Source organism: Brassica rapa, chromosome A01, assembly GCF_000309985.2.
Source record: "Brassica rapa cultivar Chiifu-401-42 chromosome A01, CAAS_Brap_v3.01, whole genome shotgun sequence".
Classification (NCBI taxonomy): Eukaryota; Viridiplantae; Streptophyta; class Magnoliopsida; order Brassicales; family Brassicaceae; genus Brassica; species Brassica rapa.
The window spans coordinates 9,275,713-9,297,488 of NC_024795.2; the positions used below are offsets into that span (position 1 = coordinate 9,275,713).

Genomic DNA, 21,776 nt, shown 5'->3' on the forward strand with positions numbered 1-21,776 from the left:
AAAATATAGATATTATCAAAATATAAAGTATAAAAAAGAGAAATACACAATATATAGAAAAATAAATAATAAGTAAATATTATAAATATATAAATATACGAATTATATATACAATAATAAGTAAATGCACAATTTTTTAAAAATGGAAAGAATACATTAAATAAAATGTACATCTATCTTAAAATGGTAGTAAATTATATAAAAATGGAAATACCACATTAAACAAAAAAAAAAATAGTTTTACATCAAGAAAGTCTCTATAAAACTCATTATTCCATCAACATCAACCTCACACTATCAAGGAAAACTTCAAAGCACTCGAGCAAAAAAATGGTTCAACCATCAACTCTTGCCGTCCCAAAAACCTTTAATGACCTTGAAGTAGATTTTTTATAACAACGAACTTTTTGTTAGGTGGATTCATTGTTGGGAAACCCGCAACTTCCAAAAGCCAAACTTATTCATTGGAATTGAATTGTTTTTCATAGACTCAAAGATATTCTTTCAAATTTAAATTAATCTAATCCATAATTTTATTGTTAATATCCATACTAACTCTTTCATGATCAAACCATTACAGTTAATAACCATTCAAGCGTTTATCCCGAAACACTTCCTTTCTCGCCGAATCAGGTATTGGTTCACGTTTGTTTAGTATTGTTTTTTCATTGTTGGGAAACCCGAAACTTCCAAAAACCAAACTTATTCATGAGAATTGAATTGCTTTTCATAGACTCAAAGATATTCTTACAAATTTAAATTAATCTAATCCATAATTTTATTGTTAATAATTATACTAACTCTTTCATGATCAAACCATTACAGTTAATAACCATTCAAGCGTTTATCCCGAAACACTTCCTTCCTCGCCGAATCAGGTATTGGTTCATGTTGGTTTAGTATTGTTTTTGGTTTATTAACCGGTTTAGGATGGTCCTATTGTAAATATAATTTAAGTTGGTTTAGCATATATTATGCTTATAATAACTTAAATTAAATAATAGTAATATTATGCTTAAAATATAATTTTAGAGAGTTTTCAAATATAGTTTACAGAACATTATAGGTGATGAATTTAATTTATTAAATTTATTTATTACTTAAAACTAAGTTTTTTAAAAAACATACTGAGTTATAAATATCAATTATGGATTGGTGAGTATAACATGAAGACAAAACTATAAATATTTGATTTTCAAGATAAGAAATTCAGCTTTTATTCAGTTACGCAATATATAATATCTTGAATTATTTTTTAAAAAATATACATAATTTATATATATAGATTAATCTTCCAAACTTAAACTATTATATTATATATGAATGATGTTTTTAAATAAAAATAATTTCTGATTTAAAAAAAAAATAACAACAAATGGTTATTTTCAAATAATGGAAGTAATTTACATTATACTATCATTTAACAAGTATTAGATATGTTTTGATATAACATTATTTTCTATATCCAGAAAACAATAAATTGTTAAACATCAATATTATCTAGGTTAAGTATACGAACAACACAAATTCAAACATCAAAAAAAATTTACATAAATATTATAATACAATAATTTAATCAAAAAATACAATTCAAAAAAATTATATTCAAAAGAATAGTTATATAATATTTGAAAATCAAAGATATTTTTGCTAAAATTGTACTTACCTGGCCAAGGAGATCGACCATCTTTTACGGATCGATCGATTGTTGAGCATGTGGTCGATTCGAAAATACTCTGCAGTTTAATTAAATATCTAAAACATTTATTCCAACACTCAACAGATAGTTTTGCTAAATATGTAACTAGATAGCCAACAAAATTACAAAAAGATATTTAAATAGTAAAAAATATGTTAATTTAACGTGTTAAAATTTAAAATAAATTTTAATTATGACATGCATCTTAACATTTATATAAATATATATCATAACATAAATATAAATAATTTAACAACTTAAATTAGAAAAAAAAATAAAAATCTCGGGCGTAGCCCGGGTTAATCCCTAGTATACGTAGTGTTTGAGATCTGGATATGAGTATTGGCCAAGTATTTTTTAAACAGTTTTAAGAAAGATACTAGATTTTGATCCGCGTTTGAAAAGCGCGGGGTTGTTGGATTATATTATAATACAAAGTTTTATTATATCGAAAAACATAATTTTTAACAGCTATATAATCTACAAATTAATTTATTTGAGATTTTATATGTACACTTTTACGTAAGTTTCTTTTCGACATGAGATTTATATCCAGATCAAAAAAACAAACCGAACCGACCCAAAATTATAGGTTTAGTTTAGGTCCAGAGAAAATAACCTATTGTGTTTTTTTTTGACCCGCAGGTCTTTGTTTGAGTCTGGATCCTACCCTATACCCGATCATAAATATGTGTTTATTAGGTATATTTAGATATTTCGAATATGTTTCCGGTATTATGGATATTATTTTTAAGTTTTTGGTTTTAGAGTTTTGATTTCAGGTAAATTTTTCAAATTAATTTTTTTTTGGGTATTTGGATAAAATTTTGGGTATTTTTCAGTTCATCGTGTAAGATTTTGAATAAGATTTTAAATTTTTAGGTATTTGAATTTTTTTGGTATTTATTTGGAGTTTCAAATACATTTCATATTTCTAAATATGTAACTAGATAGCCAACAAAATTACAAAAAAAAATATTTAAATAGTAAAAAATATGTTAATTTAACGTGTTAAAATTTAAAAATAAATTTTAATTATGACATGCATCTTAACATTTATATAAATATATATCATAACATAAATATAAATAATTTAACAACTTAAATTAGAAAAAAAATAAAAATCTTGGGCGTAGCCCGGGTTAATCCCTAGTATACGTAGTGTTTGAGATCTGGATATGAGTATTGGCCAAGTATTTTTTTAAACAGTTTTAAGAAAGATATAATATTGACATTTACATAAAGTGGTTTACAATAAATATGATATCAACTTCCGAAAGATACTTATTCAAAATAAGGTAAGTTAATAACAAACGAATAACGAATGAGGTACATTAAGTGCAATTACAAATAAACAATACTTTTATTATATCAATTTATATTATCTTGTACCTTATTCAGTTTCGTGATAAGAAAACTTGTTCCAATTATTCAGTATTTTATTTAAAATATTAAACGAATTAGAATATGTGTATATAAGATACTAGGGTCGGCCCGCCCTACGGGCGGGATACACTTTACTTGTGATCTAGATTATTATTTTTGTATAATTTTATGGTTTGTGTTTTAAGTTTGCATTTGTAAGAGATGTGTATGATAATGTTTCTTTTGTCTTTTAGGAAGTTTTAGGTGAGGAGGAATTATATGTGATAAGATATATGTTGTTTGTGTTACAATAGCTGATTATGTTTTTCAAAAAAAATAAACTTTATGATACTATATATTAGTTAAATTTTATCTACTTTATTAAATTAATTGATATATCATGTGTGTTGAATTTGATGATAGTATATAAATGTCTTTTATCTGCAATTCAATATAAACATCGGAATGTTGAAATTGAAAAAAAAAAGATGAAAGATGAATTCATTTTTTAAAAGATATTTTGTTTATGTTTATATAAAAGTTATATATAATAGTTATATTATTATTATTTTATCGAATTATGTTATATTTTACATATGTCCAATTCAAGACTAATAAAACTTATTAATTATTGTGTCTATTCATTTGCCGAGTATTAATTTATAGACTTTCTACTGTATATATGTTATTTATTTTTTCATTATTTTGTGTCGATATAATGAATATCCACGTTATCGGTTAAATATTTATGTTGCTAAACATTATTATCGACTAAAGCAAGAACTTCATTGATTGTACAATTTGTTAAGAAAATACATTTTAAACTGAAGCGAACATATAATGGAGTACGAATCAAAACCAATTGTTTCGTGTTAAGAACATCTCCAAAAGCAATTTGAAAAAAATCAAATATGGAGTTTTACTTGCTCTAAAGAAAGTTCAAAATTTTAAATTTTGATGTTTTGTACAGTAAAACTTCATATTTGAATTTATAATGTACAAAATCTCATATTTGAAGTTCCTTATGTTTAAGTCCTTGCAAGTATCTGTTTTTCAAATAACATTGTTACTTTTTGTTGTTATAACTTTGGTACTTCTAATTTTATTATCTTATACTATTTTTGAACTTTTAGTATTTATAATGATATTGTCAACTTTCATATAATATTTGATAAATTGGAGTGAAGTATTTTGATTAATTATAAATATTTTACTTGAAATATCACTAATTTATATTTTAATACATATTTATATGCAGACATACGTAAAGATTCTATAAATATTTTATTGATCTATATGTATATTATATTTATTAAAGCATATAATTGAATTTAGATTATTCATTTGAAGAGAACGTAAATAATTTTCATCTCAGAAATAATTGTTTTTGAATATTTAAACATTTTAAACTTTGATGATCAATAAAATTGACACGGTGATCATTAAATCTTGAAGCCAAATTTTATTTTGAATATGTGAATTTATTTTGCTATTAAGGACAATCTTAAACTTTGATGATCCTATAAAACATCTGTAAAATAGTTTAGTATGAAATGTTTAGGGACTAACTACTTACACACATATGTAAAATATATTATTATTGTGTAGGTACTGTGTCTTCTATATTTTTGAAGTTTGAATGTTCCATCCCTGGCTTCTTTTTTTTTCTGATACATACTAAATAGTTATATAATTTGTGATAAGAACCATCAGTGAATGCACAAATGTGTCATATAAAGCTATCTGGCTCAAACTTTGCATTAATTTTCAACAGGCCCAATCAAATACTTTCCATGAAGAATGGCTTCTACAATACACCAATAAAGAGCATCATCTTGTTGACTTATTGATTCTCCGGGAGCACAACAAAGCTCAGGAAGCAGATTTTGTTATCAGTACTAAGCTCCAAGAGACATAGAAAGTTATAACAACTTTCTCAGTTATCTGTAACATTAATTTTCACTATTTTTATAACAACTTTCACACTTGTAATTATTTTACTTAACTCTTGATAATTGTTCTAATTGAAAGCAAGGATAATGTAAATTATAAAATTTATAATCGATTGGATATAACACAAAAACATAGATAATTTCTTTTGGTACGTTTAGGTAATTTATAATCATTCTAATCAAAGTCATTAGTTTACTCTTCTTCTTCCTTTTGATTTAGTATATATGTGGCTTAAATAATTAAAATTAAAATATTTAAATACTAAACAAACATGTAGTGGGTGGGGGAACGATGGAGCCATATGTCGTCGTTTCATCTAGTTTATTGTAGCATGGCTGCGTTTGACTTTAAATCTGTGTTTGGTAAAGTTGTTTGTTTTTGATAGTATTAATTTTGTAAAAGTACGATACTGAACAATTACTTTCTGAGAAACAGAACGTGTGCCGGTTTAGTAGAAGAAAAACAACTCGCAGTCTCTTAAATTAGCATAAACATTAGAGGCAAACTCTTTAGTAGGGTGTGTGTGGGGTCTCTGTCTGTGCTGCTGTGTATCACAACTTTTTTACAATTCACATTTAATTAACAAAGCAGAAAAGAAAGAATTACCAGATCTTCGGCGAAAATTGAGCCTTCCATAAGGTAACGTATCCCTTTAATCTGATATGAGTTTTGAATATCTTCTTTTTAAACGAAAGATCTTCTTCTTCATTTCTGCTCATTTAGTGTGGTTATAGAAATTAAAATTTCTTAATGTTTGATCTCAGATTGTTCAAATTATTCAAATTTGAGTTGGGATCTTGATAGGTCTCTGGTGAAGTAGCATTTTGTTTACATTAACAATGAGGAAGTTCGAAAGAGCTCTGTTTTGACAACCGTATATCTAACAGAGAAGTATACTTTGTGGAATTAAGGTGTTCAATTATCCTTTTTTTTTCTTCGTTCGTTTTCTCTGATCGAGGTGTTTTTAATTCTTTTTTTTTCTTTTTTTCCCAGCCAGTTCAGGAACCAGTATTGTTCGCTTAATCGCATGCCTTCAGCTATGGATCTTAGGTCATAATTTGACTCTTAATTTATATGTATAAACTGTTTTTTTTTCTTGAAAAATGGCTTATGAAACGGTTCATGTGGATAGTCAATAAATTCCTAATTGGCTGGTTTTAGTGCCGGATGCAACTAATGTCTATAACAATTGACAGGTTAGTGCTCTCTCATTATAAATCCCCTAGACAATGAAGTAATATATTGATAGTTAAGTTGTGATTTTGCTGTTGTAGACTTTATGAAATTGATCAAGAAATGGCATTGCTTCCTTCTGAATCTTCCATTGTTATATTTACTTTGTCACTTAACGGACTGTAACGTGAATCAATATGTTAGCTCATTCAAACTCTGATATACTTATGTGCAAATCTGAGAAAAGTCAATGTATAAAAGCAATGTTATAGGATACATTTCGCTCACAATGAACAAAACAAAGCACTTCCTTCACGCACACATATATCCTTTTATACAAAGAATCATATACTCGTTTTCAGGTGTAGGAAAGGATATAAGCTAATCTTGCTTGGGTCGAGGAGCTTTCGAGGAACTTCTTCTTTTGTGGTCGAAAAGAGAACGGAGGATTGGTGAAGTGGATCGTCGGAACAGAGGATTGATCACATTCCTGCCCTCTAAAACTCCAGAAGCCGCAGTTCGGCGGTGGTGCTGCAGTCATCGTCTTTGAAGTCAGCAAGGAGAGAGAAGTTCGCCACTATACTCTGCGAAAGGTTTTGGTGTAAATATGATTGTGAGGAAGAAAGTGATGAATTTCACAAAGACAAACTAAGCTATTTATAGCTCTAGAATCACCGACTGAAAGAAAATGGGAGATGCAAATATGCAATGAATGTGATATCGTGGAAGGAGTGGGGGAGATGGAGTTAATTGAGACCTTAATGACAATGATTGAGCGCAGAAGGGATCCGTGACGGAGAAGAATCTCAGACAAAACGACGCGAAAGAAGCTTGACCAAAAGATCTCTCTCGTAGATCGAAGAAGACGATTGGTCTCTTAATCGGGCTGGGCTATCATCATCTTTCACAAAAATAAATAAGGTAGAGAAAGCCCAAAAATTGTAAAGAAGAAAGCCTATATTAAATCGAAACAACACAACAATAAACTCATTTAAAAAAAGATACACGTGTCACATACAAAGGATCTGACTTTGTGACCTGGATGCTGAGGTGGCGTAATAGGAGGGACACAAACATTTTTTTATATATATAGATTTTATTATGAAAGCAATTAGAGTATGTAGTTGTAGCTTCGAAAAAAAAAGAGTTGTTGTGTTTTTGTTGTCCTTATTTTGTTTACTTTCCTTGTACAAAACTATTTTCCAAATAAATGGATAATAATTAAAAACATAAAAATCCCAAACAAATTAAACAAAATATAATCGAAAAAATACGACAATTTTTTTATAAAAAAATAACAATCGATAAAAGAGAAAAACGTAGTGTTTTATCTTTATTCCTTGAGAGTGTTTGGAAACCTAAATTAAGTAGTTCTAGGTTAACTCTTTCCCGCTGATTTTTTAAAAAGAAATTATCAAAAATCAACCAATAAAGTTAAGAGAAATTTTCTGAGAATTTCTGTATGATTGCCACTTATTGAGAACTTTTAATATATAGGGGGATCGTCCTTTATTTGATACGCGATTGAAAAAAAAAAAAAAAAACTTCCATCTCTCGTACGCGAGTGAATAAAAAAAAGAAAAAAGAAAATTCAAAAAAATCAACCAATAGAATTATAAGATTTTTTCTGAGAAGTTTTATGTGATTGACACGTCAGTAAAAATTACTAAAGTGACTTTTTTTAATGTATAGGGGATTTCCAGGCTCTACGCATATAAATCATATTATATGTGAAAAATGTAAAGCTGGTCAGTGTAAGAAAACGCATTTTCCACATCTGGTATTATATGAATGAAATACTATAGTTTGCCGGCGAAACTTGTCAAACACGTAAGGTCTAAGAAAGGTTTATTCCCATATGTTTAGTAGTGATAAGGTTGTAAAGGTTGGAAACATTCTTTTTTTTTTTTTTGAATGAATGTTAAATTTTATTCAAACAAAAAAATTCCTTTGGTTTACATTTACATGCTGCATATGAAAGAAATATTTATCCTATACATTTCTATATACTTCAGAAAAATTTATGGATTTGAGACTGGTCTTGTTGAAAACCAATATCTCAGTCCATCTTCCAACCTTGTGTGATCTTCTCTTTGGATTGAGGCAAATCTGTTTCTGATATTTCTCTCCATTATTCTAATAATTGTTGTTGTGGTTAAAGGCTTCTCTCCATTCCTCTCCATCCATAACCCATGATTGAGGAAACATTCTTTTCATGTATTGATTACTTTGTTTTGTGCCTTAAAATGCGGATTAACGACCAGCATAGAACAATTTGGACTAAGTTACCAACAGAAAATAGTTTAGGTTCACATTTAGAAATTCAGCAAAATATAGTTCTTTTTTTGTCGCTTAATTAGTGGGCTTTTACTTGACCTTTATACATAAGAGCCCAAGCCCAATTCTCAGTTCTCAGTCACTGAGAAACAAAACGCAGTCGTTTACTGTGCAAGCAAAGCAGTCGTCGTCTTCTGTGTAAGAAATATCTTATCTTAGGTGTGCAGACCGAAGTCTAGAGTATCTTCAAGCTTCAACTTCTTAGCTATGTCGGCCGATGATTCTTCAAATGCTACAGATATCGACGCGAAGCTCGGCTCCGATTCAAACCTTAACTCTGGCGGTGACGATGCGGCGGATAATGATTCATCAAAGGCATTGACTATTCCTGCTCCCGCCGTTTGTCTTGTCCGGTTCGCCGGAGATGCAGCTGGTGGTGCCGTCATGGGCTCTATCTTTGGATATGGTGATGTTCTTCTTTACTCTTCGTGTCTTGTATGACTGGTTTTATCTGCTGTTGCTTTACTCAGTGAACTGAGATTTTACTCTCTTCTTCGTTTGTTTTATTCGAAACATGGTTCGTGTAGAAGCATAGTTAGCTTAGTTGTCGTTGAAGAGTGTGTTAATGTGATAAGATTGGCTGCATAAACTTTTGGTTGAGATTGTTGAACTATCAAGCATTTGTCTCACTATACAAGTTTGGGTTCAGGTTCAGGATTGTTCAAGAAGAAAGGCTTTAAAGGATCATTTGCAGATGCAGGGCAGTCTGCAAAGGTAGCATCTTGTAATTAGGTGTTGCATATATGCTTTATTGTTGCAGTGAAACTAAGTCATTTGCAATTTTCTTGTTTCAAGACTTTTGCAGTTTTGTCCGGAGTACACAGTTTGGTCGTTTGCCTTCTGAAGCAACTGCGAGGGAAAGATGACGGTGAGACTCTTAAGATTGTTTTACATCAACTTGTAGTGTCTCTCTTACTTATGAATTTCATTTGTTGTTATTTTGCAGCCATTAATGTTGGAGTTGCTGGGTGCTGCACCGGTCTTGCTCTTAGTTTCCCTGGTAATTCAAACCCATTATCGTGTTTCTCCTTTGGTTAGCATTATAAAGACAGATTAGTCAAATATAAGAGCTAGCTAACCATATATCCTTATGATGGTCTGTGTTGCAGGTGCTCCACAGGCTCTTCTACAGAGTTGCCTCACTTTTGGGGCTTTCTCTTTTATCCTTGAGGGACTAAACAAAAGACAAACAGCCTTGGCTCACTCTGTCTCCTTAAGACACCAAACCGGAAACTTTGGAGATCATCAACAACGTCCTTTACAACTCTCCCTGGCTCTCCCAATCCATGAAGAAATCAAAGGAGCCTTCTCTTCTTTCTGCAAGTCCTTAACTAAACCCAAGAAGATCTAATTTCGCCATGATTATCCTTTTCTTGTTCCTTATGTTCTCTCTGTAGATTCTTAATGATTCCCTGCTTTTGCTGTACTTTGTGAGAGAATATATTTTATGAAAAATCTTTTGATATACTTTTTGTACCGTTTGCTCTAATAATCCGATCTTTTGTTCTAAAGTTGGAGATGGTGAAAGTAAGAAGACAACAAAAGATACTCAAAAAGAAATGGCTCTGTTGTTATGCTTACATAATCTGAATCTTGAAAGTCACTTGCCTTGTTTCTGCCTGAGGCGTTCTTTGACGAAATCATTACGTGCTTTAGTACGAGCTTGCTGAGGAGCAACGTTGAGATACGACAGATGGATTCCAGCAGCGAAAAGAGCTGCTCCTGATGCAAAAAACGCCACCGTCATAGCCAGTTTTCTTGGTGATGATGGATAGCAAAACGACATTCTCAAATGCAGCTAATCCAGATTAGATGGAGTAATCAACTGTTCGTTTTTTTTGCTACAAATGGTCAAAGTTTATGCGTTAGACTCAAGGAATATATATTGAAAGGAACATTCAAAAACAACTAGGGAGAGAAACTAGGTGCAATGGTTGAACTTAAGAGGGGAAACTTTCTCAGAGACATTTGATCGAGCAGTTTGTGTGCAATGTTTATGTTTCGTTAAATCACAAATATTGAAACATGTTACGACCAAACTAATATCACAGAAATAACTTAAACTGGTGGTATCTGTTTCTGATTTTTACCATATGGAAGTGGGGAAACCCTGAGCTTCTGCAGCTATAAACGCACACTATACAATACAAATATCGGAAAATCTTCAGAGAGCGATGATCATCTTTGACAAAATATTCCGATTAATTCTAGGAAAAACAAATTACGATATAAATAAAGATAACTTATAAGAATCGTTATAAAGGGGATGTAGCTCAGATGGTAGAGCGCTCGCTTAGCATGCGAGAGGCACGGGGATCGATACCCCGCATCTCCAACTTTTTTTATTTTTTCTCTCGCTCATGGGCTATATGAAAAGGCTTCCTCTAAATTTTTGTCAGGATCCAATGGGCTTTAATAGAAAGTCACCTTCAGTTTTACTAAGTTTACACTTCCTTCGTCACCTCCTTCTCCGGCGCCGTCTCCGATCAAAAGTGAAACCTGCTTTTCCTGCTACTTAATTCTCCAGAAGCTTACCGTGGGATGATGATCCGCATAAGCACCGGTGCTCATCGCCGTCTGTGTTTTCGATTCTCAACTTTCGCTAGCCACGGTGAGCTAGATCGAGCATCTGCAAACCCTACCGTCTCCAAACCTCTCCTCTCGAGAAACAGGAACACAATCCCGATCCCTCACAGGAGCAACCCCGAACCCAAAGGCCAAGATCTTGACTTCGTCAACGTAGCTCATAGCCACCTGATTCAATCTGACTGGGACAAGCTCGAGAAGCTATCAAACCACTTGGATTCATTCAGAGTCAAGAACGTACTACTCAAGATCCAGAAAGATTACGTTCTCTCTCTCGAGTTCTTCACCTGGGTGAAACACCAGAGCCCAGGCTCCCACTCTCTCGAGACCAACGCCATCGTCCTCCACACTCTCACCAAGAACCGCAAGTTCAAATCAGCAGAGTCCATCTTGAGAGAGATACTCTCAACCGGTGGAATAGATTTGCCTGCGAAGCTGTTCGATGCGTTGCTGTATTCGTACAGGGAATGTGACTCTACGCCTCGAGTGTTTGATTCGCTCTTCAAAGCCTTTGCACATTTGAATAAGTTCAGAAACGCTACGGATACGTTTGTGAAGATGAAGGAGTACGGTTTCTTTCCAAATGTAGAGTCTTGCAATGCGTACATGAGCTCGCTGATTGGTCAAGGGAGGGTTGACATCGCTCTGAGGTTTTACCGAGAGATGAGGCGGTGTAAGATATCTCCAAACACGTACACTCTCAACATGGTTATCTCCTGTTATTGTCGGTCTGGGAAATTGGACAAGGGTGTTGAGTTGTTGCAAGACATGGAGAGGTTGGGTTTTAAGGCTAATAACGTGTCGTATAATACGTTGATAGCTGGTCATTGTGAGAAGGGTCTTTTGAGTTCGGCTTGGAAGCTTAAGAACGTGATGGGGAAGAGCGGGTTGCAGGCTGATGTGGTTACGTTCAACACTCTTATTCATGGGTTTTGCAGAGATGGGAAGTTGAAAGAGGCTAGTAAGGTTTTCGGGGAGATGAAAGCGGTGAACGTGGCGCCCAACACTGTTACTTATAACACTTTGATTAATGGGTACAGTCAACAGGGTGATCACGAGATGGCGTACCGGTTTTATGAAGATATGGTCTTCAAAGGGATTAAGCGTGATATTTTGACGTATAACGGGTTGATTTTGGGACTGTGTAAGCAAGCTAAGACGAAGAAAGCTGCACATTTTGTTAAGGAGTTGGATAAAGAGAGTTTGGTGCCAAACTCGTCGACCTTCTCTGCGTTGATAATGGGACAGTGCGTGAGGAGAAACGCAGACCGTGGTTTTGAACTGTACAGAAGCATGATTAGGAGCGGTTGCCATCCGAATGAACAAACATTTGATGTCTTGATGTCCGCCTTCTGTAGAAATGAGGATTATGATGGAGCAGCTCAGGTGTTGAGGGAAATGGTCAGAAGATCAGTTCCTCTTGATTCAAGGACTGTTCATGAGGTCTGCAATGGACTAGAGCATCAAGGGAAAGACCAACTTGCGCAAGAGTTGGTAAAGGAGCTGGAAGCCAAAAAGAGTCTTCAAGAACCTTTAGGTAACTGAAAAGTAGAATGTATTTATTGTTAACCAAAAAAACTTTGTATGTTCAGTGGAATTAGAAGTTGATTACGTCTTTTTTAGAATGGATACAATCTCATAAATATTACAAAACAGAATGCAAGAGTATATGTTATAACAACAAATGAATTTGAGGGAAAATTACACTCCAAGAATAATTTCCTGTTCTTTTTGACAGAACTAGAATATAAACAGGAAAATAATTTACGGTTCCGGCTGTTAAAATTTGACTCGAGTCACGCAGGGAAAGACATTATCAACAGCAAGGAGATGTGATCACATAAGTAGAAGAGAGGTGCACTGGTTGATGGGGTTCCAGGGGTTGAGGTTGGGGCTTTTGCTGTAACCGGAGGTAGTGGTGGCTCAGTGACATCATCAGCATCTGTGAATACCGGGTTTGGAGCAGGTGGATTGGGGTCTTAAGATTTGACTTGAGTCACGCAGGAAAGACATTATCAACAGCAAGAAGACAAGGAATGAACATCCAAAAAGAAGAAAGGAGGTGATCATGTAGAGGCTAATAGCTTGAATTGGGCGCAGAGGTTGAATATTGCGGTCGGTGCAGCTCAAGGACTTTGCTATATGCATCATGATTGTACTCCTGCGATCATACATAGAGATGTGAAATCAAGCAACATCTTGCTTGATTATGAATTCAACGCCAAGATTGATTGCTGATTTCGTGTTGGCTAAATTGTTGGTTAAGCAAAACCAACAACCTCATACCATGTCAGCTGTTGCTGGATCCTTCGGTTACATTGCTCCAGGTAATTGGCTCTATTTGAAGTACGTTCAGGTGCTCAAGCCTTAGTCTATAGGTCTATGCTGTTATTGTTTGACAAACTATGAATAAAAATCGAGAAGCTTAACATTTGTCAAAAAAAATTTTAAAAAAAAATTTAACTATATGTCAGTTACTATGATAAAAAACTTATTTGATTAATATTTAATTATATAATTTATGTCTTTAACTTTTTACTAAAATACTTTTCCAGATAATAAAACAATATATATATATATATATAGAAATTATCTTTTTTTTTAATTCTATTTTTAGATTTTGGTTAATTTAATATTCTATTTTTAATTATATAATTAAGAATTTTATTTGATTAATATTTAGTTAAATAATTCATGTTTTTAACTTTTTACTAAAAGATTTTTTCAGATAACAATACAATATATACATAAATTATCTCTTTTTAAAATTATATTTTCAGATTTTGGATAATTCTTACTATTATTAATTTTAATCAATATATAAATTATCTTTTTTAATTATATTTTTAATTTTGGTTAATTCACTATTCTATTTTTAATTATATAATTAAGAATTAGATTTGATTAATATTAGTTATATAATTCATGTTTTTAACTTTTTACTAAAAGAATTTTTCAGATAACAATACAATATATATATAAATTATCTTTTTTTTTTAAATTATATTTTCAGATTTTGGATAATTCTTATTATTATTAATTTTAATCAATTATCTAATCAAATAAATTAAGATTTTGTTTTTATTTTTTAATTTATTTATACATTTTATTCATTAAAGATATAAACGATATTAACCATTCTGACTTTTAACGTGAGAGCTCGATTCCAAAAATTTATTTCGTAAATAATAGTATAGATAGATAATCACAAAAACATACTTTGGAAAACTTATGGTTGGTGTTTCAAAAAAAAAAAAAAGGAAAACTTATGGTTGATGATGCTCGAGTAACTTGATTGGCAAGTTTCTCAAATAGATGTCTTTCCTTATTTTTTTTTTGTAAAAATTACGTATAAAAGCGCTGAGAGCACGCCTTTGGGGTTAATAAGCTTTGCTAAGAAGATGGAAGAGATCAAACTCACTTTCCCAGCCGACTCTCCACCGCTTTCGGTCATCGTTGCTCTCTCCCTCTCATCCTCTCCGGTAACCATCGACTCCTCCTCCTCCTCCGCCGTCCCTTCATTCGTCTTCTCCGACGGGTACTCTCTCACTTTTCTTCAGTCTGATTCCTTCCTCTCCCTCTGAAACTAAAACTCCTTTTGTCTGAATCTAGGCGAAAGCTGACTGGGACATCAGATCTTCTCCGACACGTCGGTCGATCAGCTAAGTCTCTTCCTGGTTTCTACGGCCACGATGCTTTCGAATATTCCCAGGTCTCAAACAAGATTCTCCTCACTGTAGATTTTGTTAATAGTGGACAAAGTCTCAACCTTTACTCTGTTTCTTCTTCTTATTGTTTTTAAAGTCTCAACCTTTTACTTTGGTTTCTTCTTGATTTTGTGTTTAAAGTCTTAACCTTTGACTTTGTTTCTTCTTGATTTTGTTTTTAAAGTCTCAACCTTTTTACTTTGGCTTCTTCTTGATTTTGTGTTTTAATTCTTAACCTTTGTTTTGTTTCTTCTTGCAGATTGATGAGTGGATAGACTACGCACCTGTCTTCTCCTCCTCTGGCTCAGAGTTTAAGAATGCTTGTACACGTGTCGATAACTACCTTCAAAGTGGCACCTTTCTTGTTGGTCATTCTCTTTCCATCGCCGATGTTGCTGTTTGGTCAGCTCTTGCTGGTATGTATCCATCATCTTGCTGTTGCAATGTTGCGCCTGTCTAGCAAATTTGTATATCGGTTATAGTCTCTTACACACTGTTATCATCATCATCAGGATCCGGTCTGAGGTGGGAGAGGAAATCGAAAAAGTATCAGAACTTGGTTAGATGGTTCAACTCGATATCGCTTGAGTACGCCGAGCCACTCAAAAAGGTGGCTGCGTATACTGCTGCGAAGAAGGGCTCAGGGAAGCCTGCATCTGTTGCACCAAGATCCAAAGACCAACAAGCATCAGATAAAGGGAAGCCTGAAGTGGACTTGCCCGGTGCTGAAGTTGGAAAAGTCAAGCTCCGGTTCGCTCCAGAGCCAAGCGGTTACCTCCACATCGGACACGCCAAAGCCGCCTTGCTGAACAAGTACTTCGCCGAGCGTTACCAAGGGGAAGTGATCATCCGTTTCGACGACACCAACCCCGCCAAAGAGAGCAACGAGTTTGTTGAGAATCTAGTCAAAGACATCGGTACCTTGGGGATCAAGTATGAGCGTGTGACCTACACTTCCGATTACTTCCCCGACCTGATGAGCATGGCGGAGAAGCTGATGCGCGAGGGAAAGGCTTACGTGGACGACACGCCGAGGGAGCAGATGCACAAGGAGAGGAAGGGTGGGATTGATTCGAAATGCAGGAACCATACCGTCGAGGAGAATCTGAATCTGTGGCGAGAGATGATCGCTGGAAGCAAGAGAGGGTTACAGTGCTGTGTCCGAGGGAAGCTAGACATGCAAGATCCTAACAAAGCTATGCGTGACCCGGTTTATTACCGTTGCAACCCTATGTCTCATCACCGTATAGGGGATAAGTACAAGATCTATCCAACGTATGACTTCGCTTGCCCGTTTGTGGACTCCGTTGAAGGCATAACGCATGCTCTTCGGTCTAGTGAGTATCACGACAGGAACGCTCAGTACTACAAAGTTCTGGAGGACATGGGATTGCGGAGAGTTGAGATTTATGAGTTTAGTAGGTTGAATCTAGTGTACACTCTTCTCAGCAAGAGGAAGCTTCTCTGGTTTGTTCAGCAAGGGAAGGTTGGTGGGTGGGATGATCCACGCTTCCCTACGGTGCAAGGCATTGTCCGTAGAGGTTTGAAAATCGAGGCACTGATTCAGTTCATTCTTGAGCAAGTAAGCCTTTTTTTACTTACTTCTCGTTGTTGTTCTGTTATAACAATTATGTGTTGAATCAATGTTCAAAAAAATAGTTAGGCGGTGATTAGTAGAGGACTAGAAATCGGATTATTAGGAGATAGATGAGCTTACTGGTTAACAAATTATTGATTTATTTTTCATATATTTTACATTTATAGTTTTATAAAATTATTTTGATGAATTATAAAAATTAGATATACAAAAAAAGAAAGAATTGAACAAATTTGTGGATTTGAACTAACTGTATTGCTTGGTTTATGATACTTAGACCGATTTAGATTGTTTTAAACCAATTTAGAACGGTTTTAAAATCTGCCAATGCGTCTAGACCGATGGTTTTGATTAACATTTCCAGGGTGCTTCCAAGAATCTAAACTTGATGGAATGGGACAAGCTGTGGACTATCAACAAGAAGATAGTTGATCCTGTGTGTCCTAGACATACGGCTGTGGTTGAAGAGTGGCGTGTACTGTTGACATTAACCGATGGTCCTGACGAGCCGTTTGTCCGCTTGATACCAAAGCACAAGAAGTATGAAGGTGCTGGAGAGAAGGAGACCACTTTCACCAAGAGGATATGGATCGAGGGAGCTGATGCGAGTGCCATCTCTGTTAACGAGGAAGTGACTCTGATGGATTGGGGAAACGCCATTGTGAAGGAAGTTACAAAGGACGAGGAGGGTCGTGTCACTGCGTTATCAGGCCTTCTGAATCTCAAAGGGTCTGTGAAGACTACAAAGCTGAAGCTCACGTGGCTTCCGGAGACTAATGAGTTGGTTAAGCTCACGTTAACAGACTTTGGTTACTTAATCACCAAGAAGAAGGTAAGAATGCTTATTTCTACTTTGTTTCCTCTCTCAGAATCTTTGATTATCGTTTTTTTTCTTTTACACAGCTGGAGGAAAATGATGAGTTGGTTTTTGCTAAGTTTGTGAATATGGACACGAAGAAGGAAACATCAGCACTTGGTGATTCGAATATGAGGAAGGTAAGAATGCTTATTTCTACTTTGTTTCCTCTCTCAGAATCTTTGATTATCGTTTTTTTCTTTTACACAGCTGGAGGATTTTCCTGAGTTTGTGAATCCTGACACGAAGAAGGAAACATCAGCACTTGGTGATTCGAATATGAGGAACCTGCAGCGTGGTGATGTGATTCAGCTGGAGAGGAAAGGCTACTACAGATGTGATGTGCCTTTTGTCAAGTCTTCAAAACCCATTGTCTTGTTCTCAATCCCAGATGGAAGGCAACACCAGCCATTGTCTGCTAATTGAAGAGAGAACTCTTATTGTTCTTTTCTTCCTATTTTATGAAAGCTGTATTAATAAATTACTAAAAAGAATCTCTGTTAAGACAAGAATCTATTTTGCTTTTTTTGTTTAAAAGTTGCAAACTTAATCTTATCTTCTTTGATTAGTGTATTATAAGGGAACAACAAAACAAGAAGAAAAAGATTGTGTTGTTAGTTTGCTGTTCTTGTCTCATTTCTTGGGTTGGTATCTGGACTTGATATTCTTAACCTGTTTGGGTTTGAACTGGAAAGACTTAACAAGAATGTCTTCAGGAAGAGCACTAAAGAGGGAAGACTGTGTTCATCTGCTCCCTCGGCCACATTTGAGATTGTATCAGTCTTCAAGAACCTTTAGGTAACTGAAAAGTAGAATGTATGATTATTAACCAAAAAAACTTCTGTTTGTTCAATGGAATAAGAAGTTGATTACGTCTTTAAGAATGGATACAATCTCATAAATATTACAAGACACAGTGCAAGAGTATATGTTATAACAACAAATGAATATCTCAAATGAATTTGAGGGAAAATTACACTCCAAGAATAATTTCCTGATCTTTTTGACAGAACTAGAATATAAACAGGAAAAGAATTTACGGTTCCGGCTGTTAAGATTTGACTCGAGTCACGCAGGGAAAGACATTATCAACAGCAAGGAGATGTGATCACATAAGTAGAAGAGAGGCAAGAACCATTGCAAAAACAGAAAGGAGAAGAGATAGAGTGAGTTGGGTTTGTCCACTAGGTGCTGGTGCAGTGGTTGACGGGGTTCCAGGGGTTGGGGTTGGGGCTTTTGCTGTAACCGGAGGTAGTGGTGGCTCAGTGACATCAGCATCTGTGAAAACCGGGTTCGGAGCTTCAGCTGGAGGTAAGGACCCGGGACTCACAACTTCTAAGAGGCCACCGGGTTGCACAGGGGCCATGTAAGATAGAGTTTCTTTGCTGGCCAAACATCGATTCCCTGCAGAAGATATAAACAAAGTTGGGCATTGATGTTCAACAATTTTGTGTTGCGAGACCTTTGGTAGGGACACTTACTTCTGTATCTTGCAGCTGTGAATGGGAACTCGGTGATGGTTCCATTTATACCAGGTCCAGTAACATACGAGTTAATCTCAACAGTTGCGTCAGAGAAGAAGTCAAATGGTTGAGATACAAACTCGTTCTGAAACAGCTCCACGTATACTGGGAGCTGAGACTTCTGCAGCCTCTCTACAACATTGGTTTGCCCAGTGACGAACCCATCAACGACCGGAAAGACTGATGATTTGCCGATGACAACAGCGCTAGCGAACGTCTTTATGTCTTCGATAGCAGAGTCGAGAATATCACGGATGGTTTCTTCAACTTTGTACACAGTCTCGTACTGGCTCTGCTTCTTGAAGTCAACTAGAACTGAGCTGTTTGTTGACTGAATCATGACCTTTGTGGTTGTTCTATTGCTGTATCCAGTCTCTGTGAGTGCATCAAGAACCGCTTTGACCACGTCGAGCCCTTGCTTCTCTCTCAGGTATGCTGCATTCTGAGGGAGGCCAAAAAAGACATAGCCATGAGAAGATTGTCATGGTCCTATCGGTGAAATGTAAAGACATAAAGAGAAACACGAGAGAACTCACTTCAACACTGATCAAAACACCGGAGAGAGTGGTGGAGTTCTTTGCCAAGTTTAGGAACTCAGAGAGCGAAAGAAGCTTCCCAGAATTTCTCTCGTTTGGATTCCTAAACATATTGAATCGTCTGCTGTAGGGGTTTGAAATAGCAGCTGCACAAGACGTTTGGAGAATAGTTATTGTAACTTCTAGAGTAGCTAGGAGCAGAGAGAAAATATCCCAAACTAGTTACTATAAATAGTAAGAAGAAGAGTGTACAAAACAAGAACAGCATATAACTGAAAATTAGTAGAGAGACATACGAGTCAAGGTCTGGATCTCAGGCCATGTGAGAGTAAAGGTGTAGATTCCATTAACTGAGCTAATCTCAGGAACACTTGTTGAACGGTTTCTCAAAGGAGATTGGGCGACCATTGTGGTGTTCCCGAGATCGATCGAACTTGAGCAAAAAGGTTTACCGTCGCTGGACATTTGGACCGAGCAGTCGATAACATCAGCACCATCATTGATTGCCTTCTCATATGCCAAATTTGTGCATCCTGGATAGTCTCCACTCGCACCGTTTTTGGATATCACAAGAAAATCCACTGAAACATTGAACCATTTAGTCAACTACTGAAAGTCATAACAAGAAACAAAGACAAGTTGTTACTCTCATACCTTGTTTTGTTGCGTTTCTGGCCACGTGGGAGAAGCACTCTGAGGAAAAATATGAAAAAGAATGTTTTAATTTCGAGTATTTTCATCAACATATCAATGACAAAGTGCTTGTATGTCTTAAGAGTCTTTAGCTTACCAACGGATGCAGATGCAGTAATGGGAAAATCAGAGAGCACACCATCGACAGAGAAGTTGCCATTATCCATAAAAGACAGATACTCAGACACTGGATCGAAACTATAGTCATGTGCAATATCAACATCATTTGCAAACCCCGACACAAACACTTCCAACCCTGCCTTGTGAGCATCTTGAACCAAGGAAGTGGAGGGAAGCAAGTACTGCTTGTCATCGAGTGGCAACACGTAAGACTTGGGAACAAGAATCCCTGAAGCAAACGTCTTGACAAAAGTCAAGTTACTCAAGATAGAACCGTATGTTCTGTTCGTCGTCGGCTCGAACTGTTCTTTCTCGAGGAACCTGAACACAAAGCTCGGTCCTTCACGCCCGAAACGTCCAGCGATCTTCCTGAAGAAGTTGACTTCAGGGGAAGAGATGAAGTCAACGATAACAGTTTTCGTAACTGAGACCAGAAAGTTGCTCATGCTCAGATTATGCTGAGCGTAGAAGGCGTCGTGCTGAACGTTAAGCCAAAAGCCTTGTGGTTTCATCTCCTTGTTTACAGTTTGAACGGTTGAGATTGTATATCCATTACCATCGAACTTGTCTGAACGAGATAATATACCTCTGATCACTGCAAAAACAAAGACGAATGAGAAGTTGCACGAAGCAAGTCACTAGTTTGGGTTGGGGTGATGAAGAAGACTTACGAGAAACATTAGTGAGAGCTCTCAAGGAGAGATCAATGGTGAACCAACCGGGAGTAGGGACACCATTAACCGGGTAAGTGGATTGACCCTTTGGGTAAACAGATTCAACGTTTGAAGCATTGCTCATGGTTAGATCAGGGAAGCAAATCCCAGCTCCGTCTTTGGTGAGCTGAAGATCACACCATAGAACAGCATCTAATACACTTGTCTGCATTGCGAAGTTGTAAGCATCGAGGCTCGAATCTGGGAACAGTCCAGAGAACCCTCCACGAGCAATCACGCGAGGTGAAAAGCCTGCCAACCAAAGCAAAAAAGGTTAAAGGTGTGATTTTTATGAAACAATCGTTCGTTCCAAGTAAGAGAGCACTCACCAGAGAGAGTCTTCCATTGAGTTTTAGGTCTTTGAGCATCGATTTGAACAGCAAGAAGCTGAATCAGAACAACACCGCAGAGTAACAGCGAAGAAGCTCGTAACCCTCGCATTGACGGGATTGCTTCGCCGGAGATTCTACTAACCTTTATTCTCTTCTCGCCGGCGGCTTCACCGGCTTCTTTCTACAGAGAGAGAGAGAGAGTCTTGTTTAGTTCTTCTAGCTGTTTCGTTGTGTGGGATTCTCGTTTATATGATCGTTTTATTAAATTAAATCAACGAAAAAGTCTGATGATTTGATTTATTCTCACAAGTTCACAAAAGTGTATCCATCATTGAAATGATTTTTCTAATAAAATAGTTGTAGCCTACCTCAATTACGCGTAATTACGTATTTGTTTTTTTGGGACAGTCAAGGAGCCGATATTTTTGGTCGGTCGGCTTAAGCTGATGTTGCCACCAATTACGACATCCGAATTAAAAAAGCATATTATTGTAAACACATTTGTTAGTTAAAATAATGTTTATTGGACTTTTCCAACAATTTCTAAATTTATTAAAGTAAATATTTTATTAATAATTAATAGTAA

General features: G+C 35.3%; 4 protein-coding genes and 2 non-coding genes across 6 annotated transcripts; 5 read left to right on the forward strand and 1 right to left on the reverse strand.

The window, feature by feature from the left end:
* Positions 1–1,365: 1,365 nt before the first annotated feature.
* Positions 1,366–18,657, forward strand: LOC103866480. Its single transcript, XR_004454337.1, has 3 exons — positions 1,366–1,378; positions 12,780–12,968; positions 18,401–18,657. It is a non-coding gene; the product is annotated as an uncharacterized LOC103866480 (transcript).
* LOC103866453 (chloroplastic import inner membrane translocase subunit TIM22-2) lies at positions 8,637–10,038 on the forward strand. The gene is made up of 5 exons (XM_009144380.3): positions 8,637–8,933; positions 9,177–9,241; positions 9,323–9,395; positions 9,474–9,527; positions 9,637–10,038. The coding sequence occupies exons 1-5, from the start codon at positions 8,735–8,737 to the stop codon at positions 9,876–9,878; spliced, it is 633 nt and encodes a 210-aa protein (XP_009142628.1). The 5' UTR covers positions 8,637–8,734; the 3' UTR covers positions 9,879–10,038.
* Positions 10,626–12,781, forward strand: LOC117125648 (pentatricopeptide repeat-containing protein At4g26680, mitochondrial). The gene has a single exon (XM_033283478.1). The coding sequence runs from the start codon at positions 11,069–11,071 to the stop codon at positions 12,656–12,658; it is 1,590 nt and encodes a 529-aa protein (XP_033139369.1). The 5' UTR covers positions 10,626–11,068; the 3' UTR covers positions 12,659–12,781.
* TRNAA-AGC lies at positions 10,790–10,862 on the forward strand. Its single transcript has one exon. It is a non-coding gene; the product is annotated as a tRNA-Ala (tRNA).
* On the forward strand, positions 14,472–17,846 carry LOC103866471 (glutamate--tRNA ligase, cytoplasmic). The gene is made up of 7 exons (XM_033283460.1): positions 14,472–14,651; positions 14,726–14,825; positions 15,080–15,236; positions 15,333–16,402; positions 16,782–17,249; positions 17,321–17,413; positions 17,484–17,846. Exons 1-7 carry the CDS (start codon positions 14,515–14,517, stop codon positions 17,697–17,699), a joined length of 2,241 nt encoding a protein of 746 aa, XP_033139351.1. The 5' UTR covers positions 14,472–14,514; the 3' UTR covers positions 17,700–17,846.
* Positions 18,143–21,506, reverse strand: LOC103866463 (glycerophosphodiester phosphodiesterase GDPDL3). Its single transcript, XM_009144392.3, has 8 exons — positions 21,188–21,506; positions 20,817–21,110; positions 20,123–20,740; positions 19,987–20,025; positions 19,629–19,913; positions 19,333–19,478; positions 18,755–19,238; positions 18,143–18,677 (listed from the first exon to the last, which is right to left on the reverse strand). Exons 1-8 carry the CDS (start codon positions 21,297–21,299, stop codon positions 18,382–18,384), a joined length of 2,274 nt encoding a protein of 757 aa, XP_009142640.1. The 5' UTR covers positions 21,300–21,506; the 3' UTR covers positions 18,143–18,381.
* Between the last annotated feature and the right edge of the window lie 270 nt (positions 21,507–21,776).

Coding starts and splice junctions, on each gene's coding strand:
- LOC103866453 (XM_009144380.3), top strand. CDS start 8,735: ATGTCGGCCGATGATTCTTCAAATGCTACAGATATCGACGCGAAGCTC. Junction 9,242..9,322: donor ATGCAGGGCAGTCTGCAAAG/GTAGCATCTTGT, acceptor TCTTGTTTCAAG/ACTTTTGCAGTTTTGTCCGG. Junction 9,396..9,473: donor ACTGCGAGGGAAAGATGACG/GTGAGACTCTTA, acceptor GTTATTTTGCAG/CCATTAATGTTGGAGTTGCT.
- LOC117125648 (XM_033283478.1), top strand. CDS start 11,069: ATGATGATCCGCATAAGCACCGGTGCTCATCGCCGTCTGTGTTTTCGA.
- LOC103866471 (XM_033283460.1), top strand. CDS start 14,515: ATGGAAGAGATCAAACTCACTTTCCCAGCCGACTCTCCACCGCTTTCG. Junction 15,237..15,332: donor TGTTTGGTCAGCTCTTGCTG/GTATGTATCCAT, acceptor CATCATCATCAG/GATCCGGTCTGAGGTGGGAG. Junction 17,250..17,320: donor ACTTAATCACCAAGAAGAAG/GTAAGAATGCTT, acceptor TCTTTTACACAG/CTGGAGGAAAATGATGAGTT.
- LOC103866463 (XM_009144392.3), bottom strand. CDS start 21,299: ATGCGAGGGTTACGAGCTTCTTCGCTGTTACTCTGCGGTGTTGTTCTG. Junction 19,914..19,986: donor CAGAAACGCAACAAAACAAG/GTATGAGAGTAA, acceptor TCAATGTTTCAG/TGGATTTTCTTGTGATATCC. Junction 19,239..19,332: donor GTGTTTTGATCAGTGTTGAA/GTGAGTTCTCTC, acceptor GGCCTCCCTCAG/AATGCAGCATACCTGAGAGA.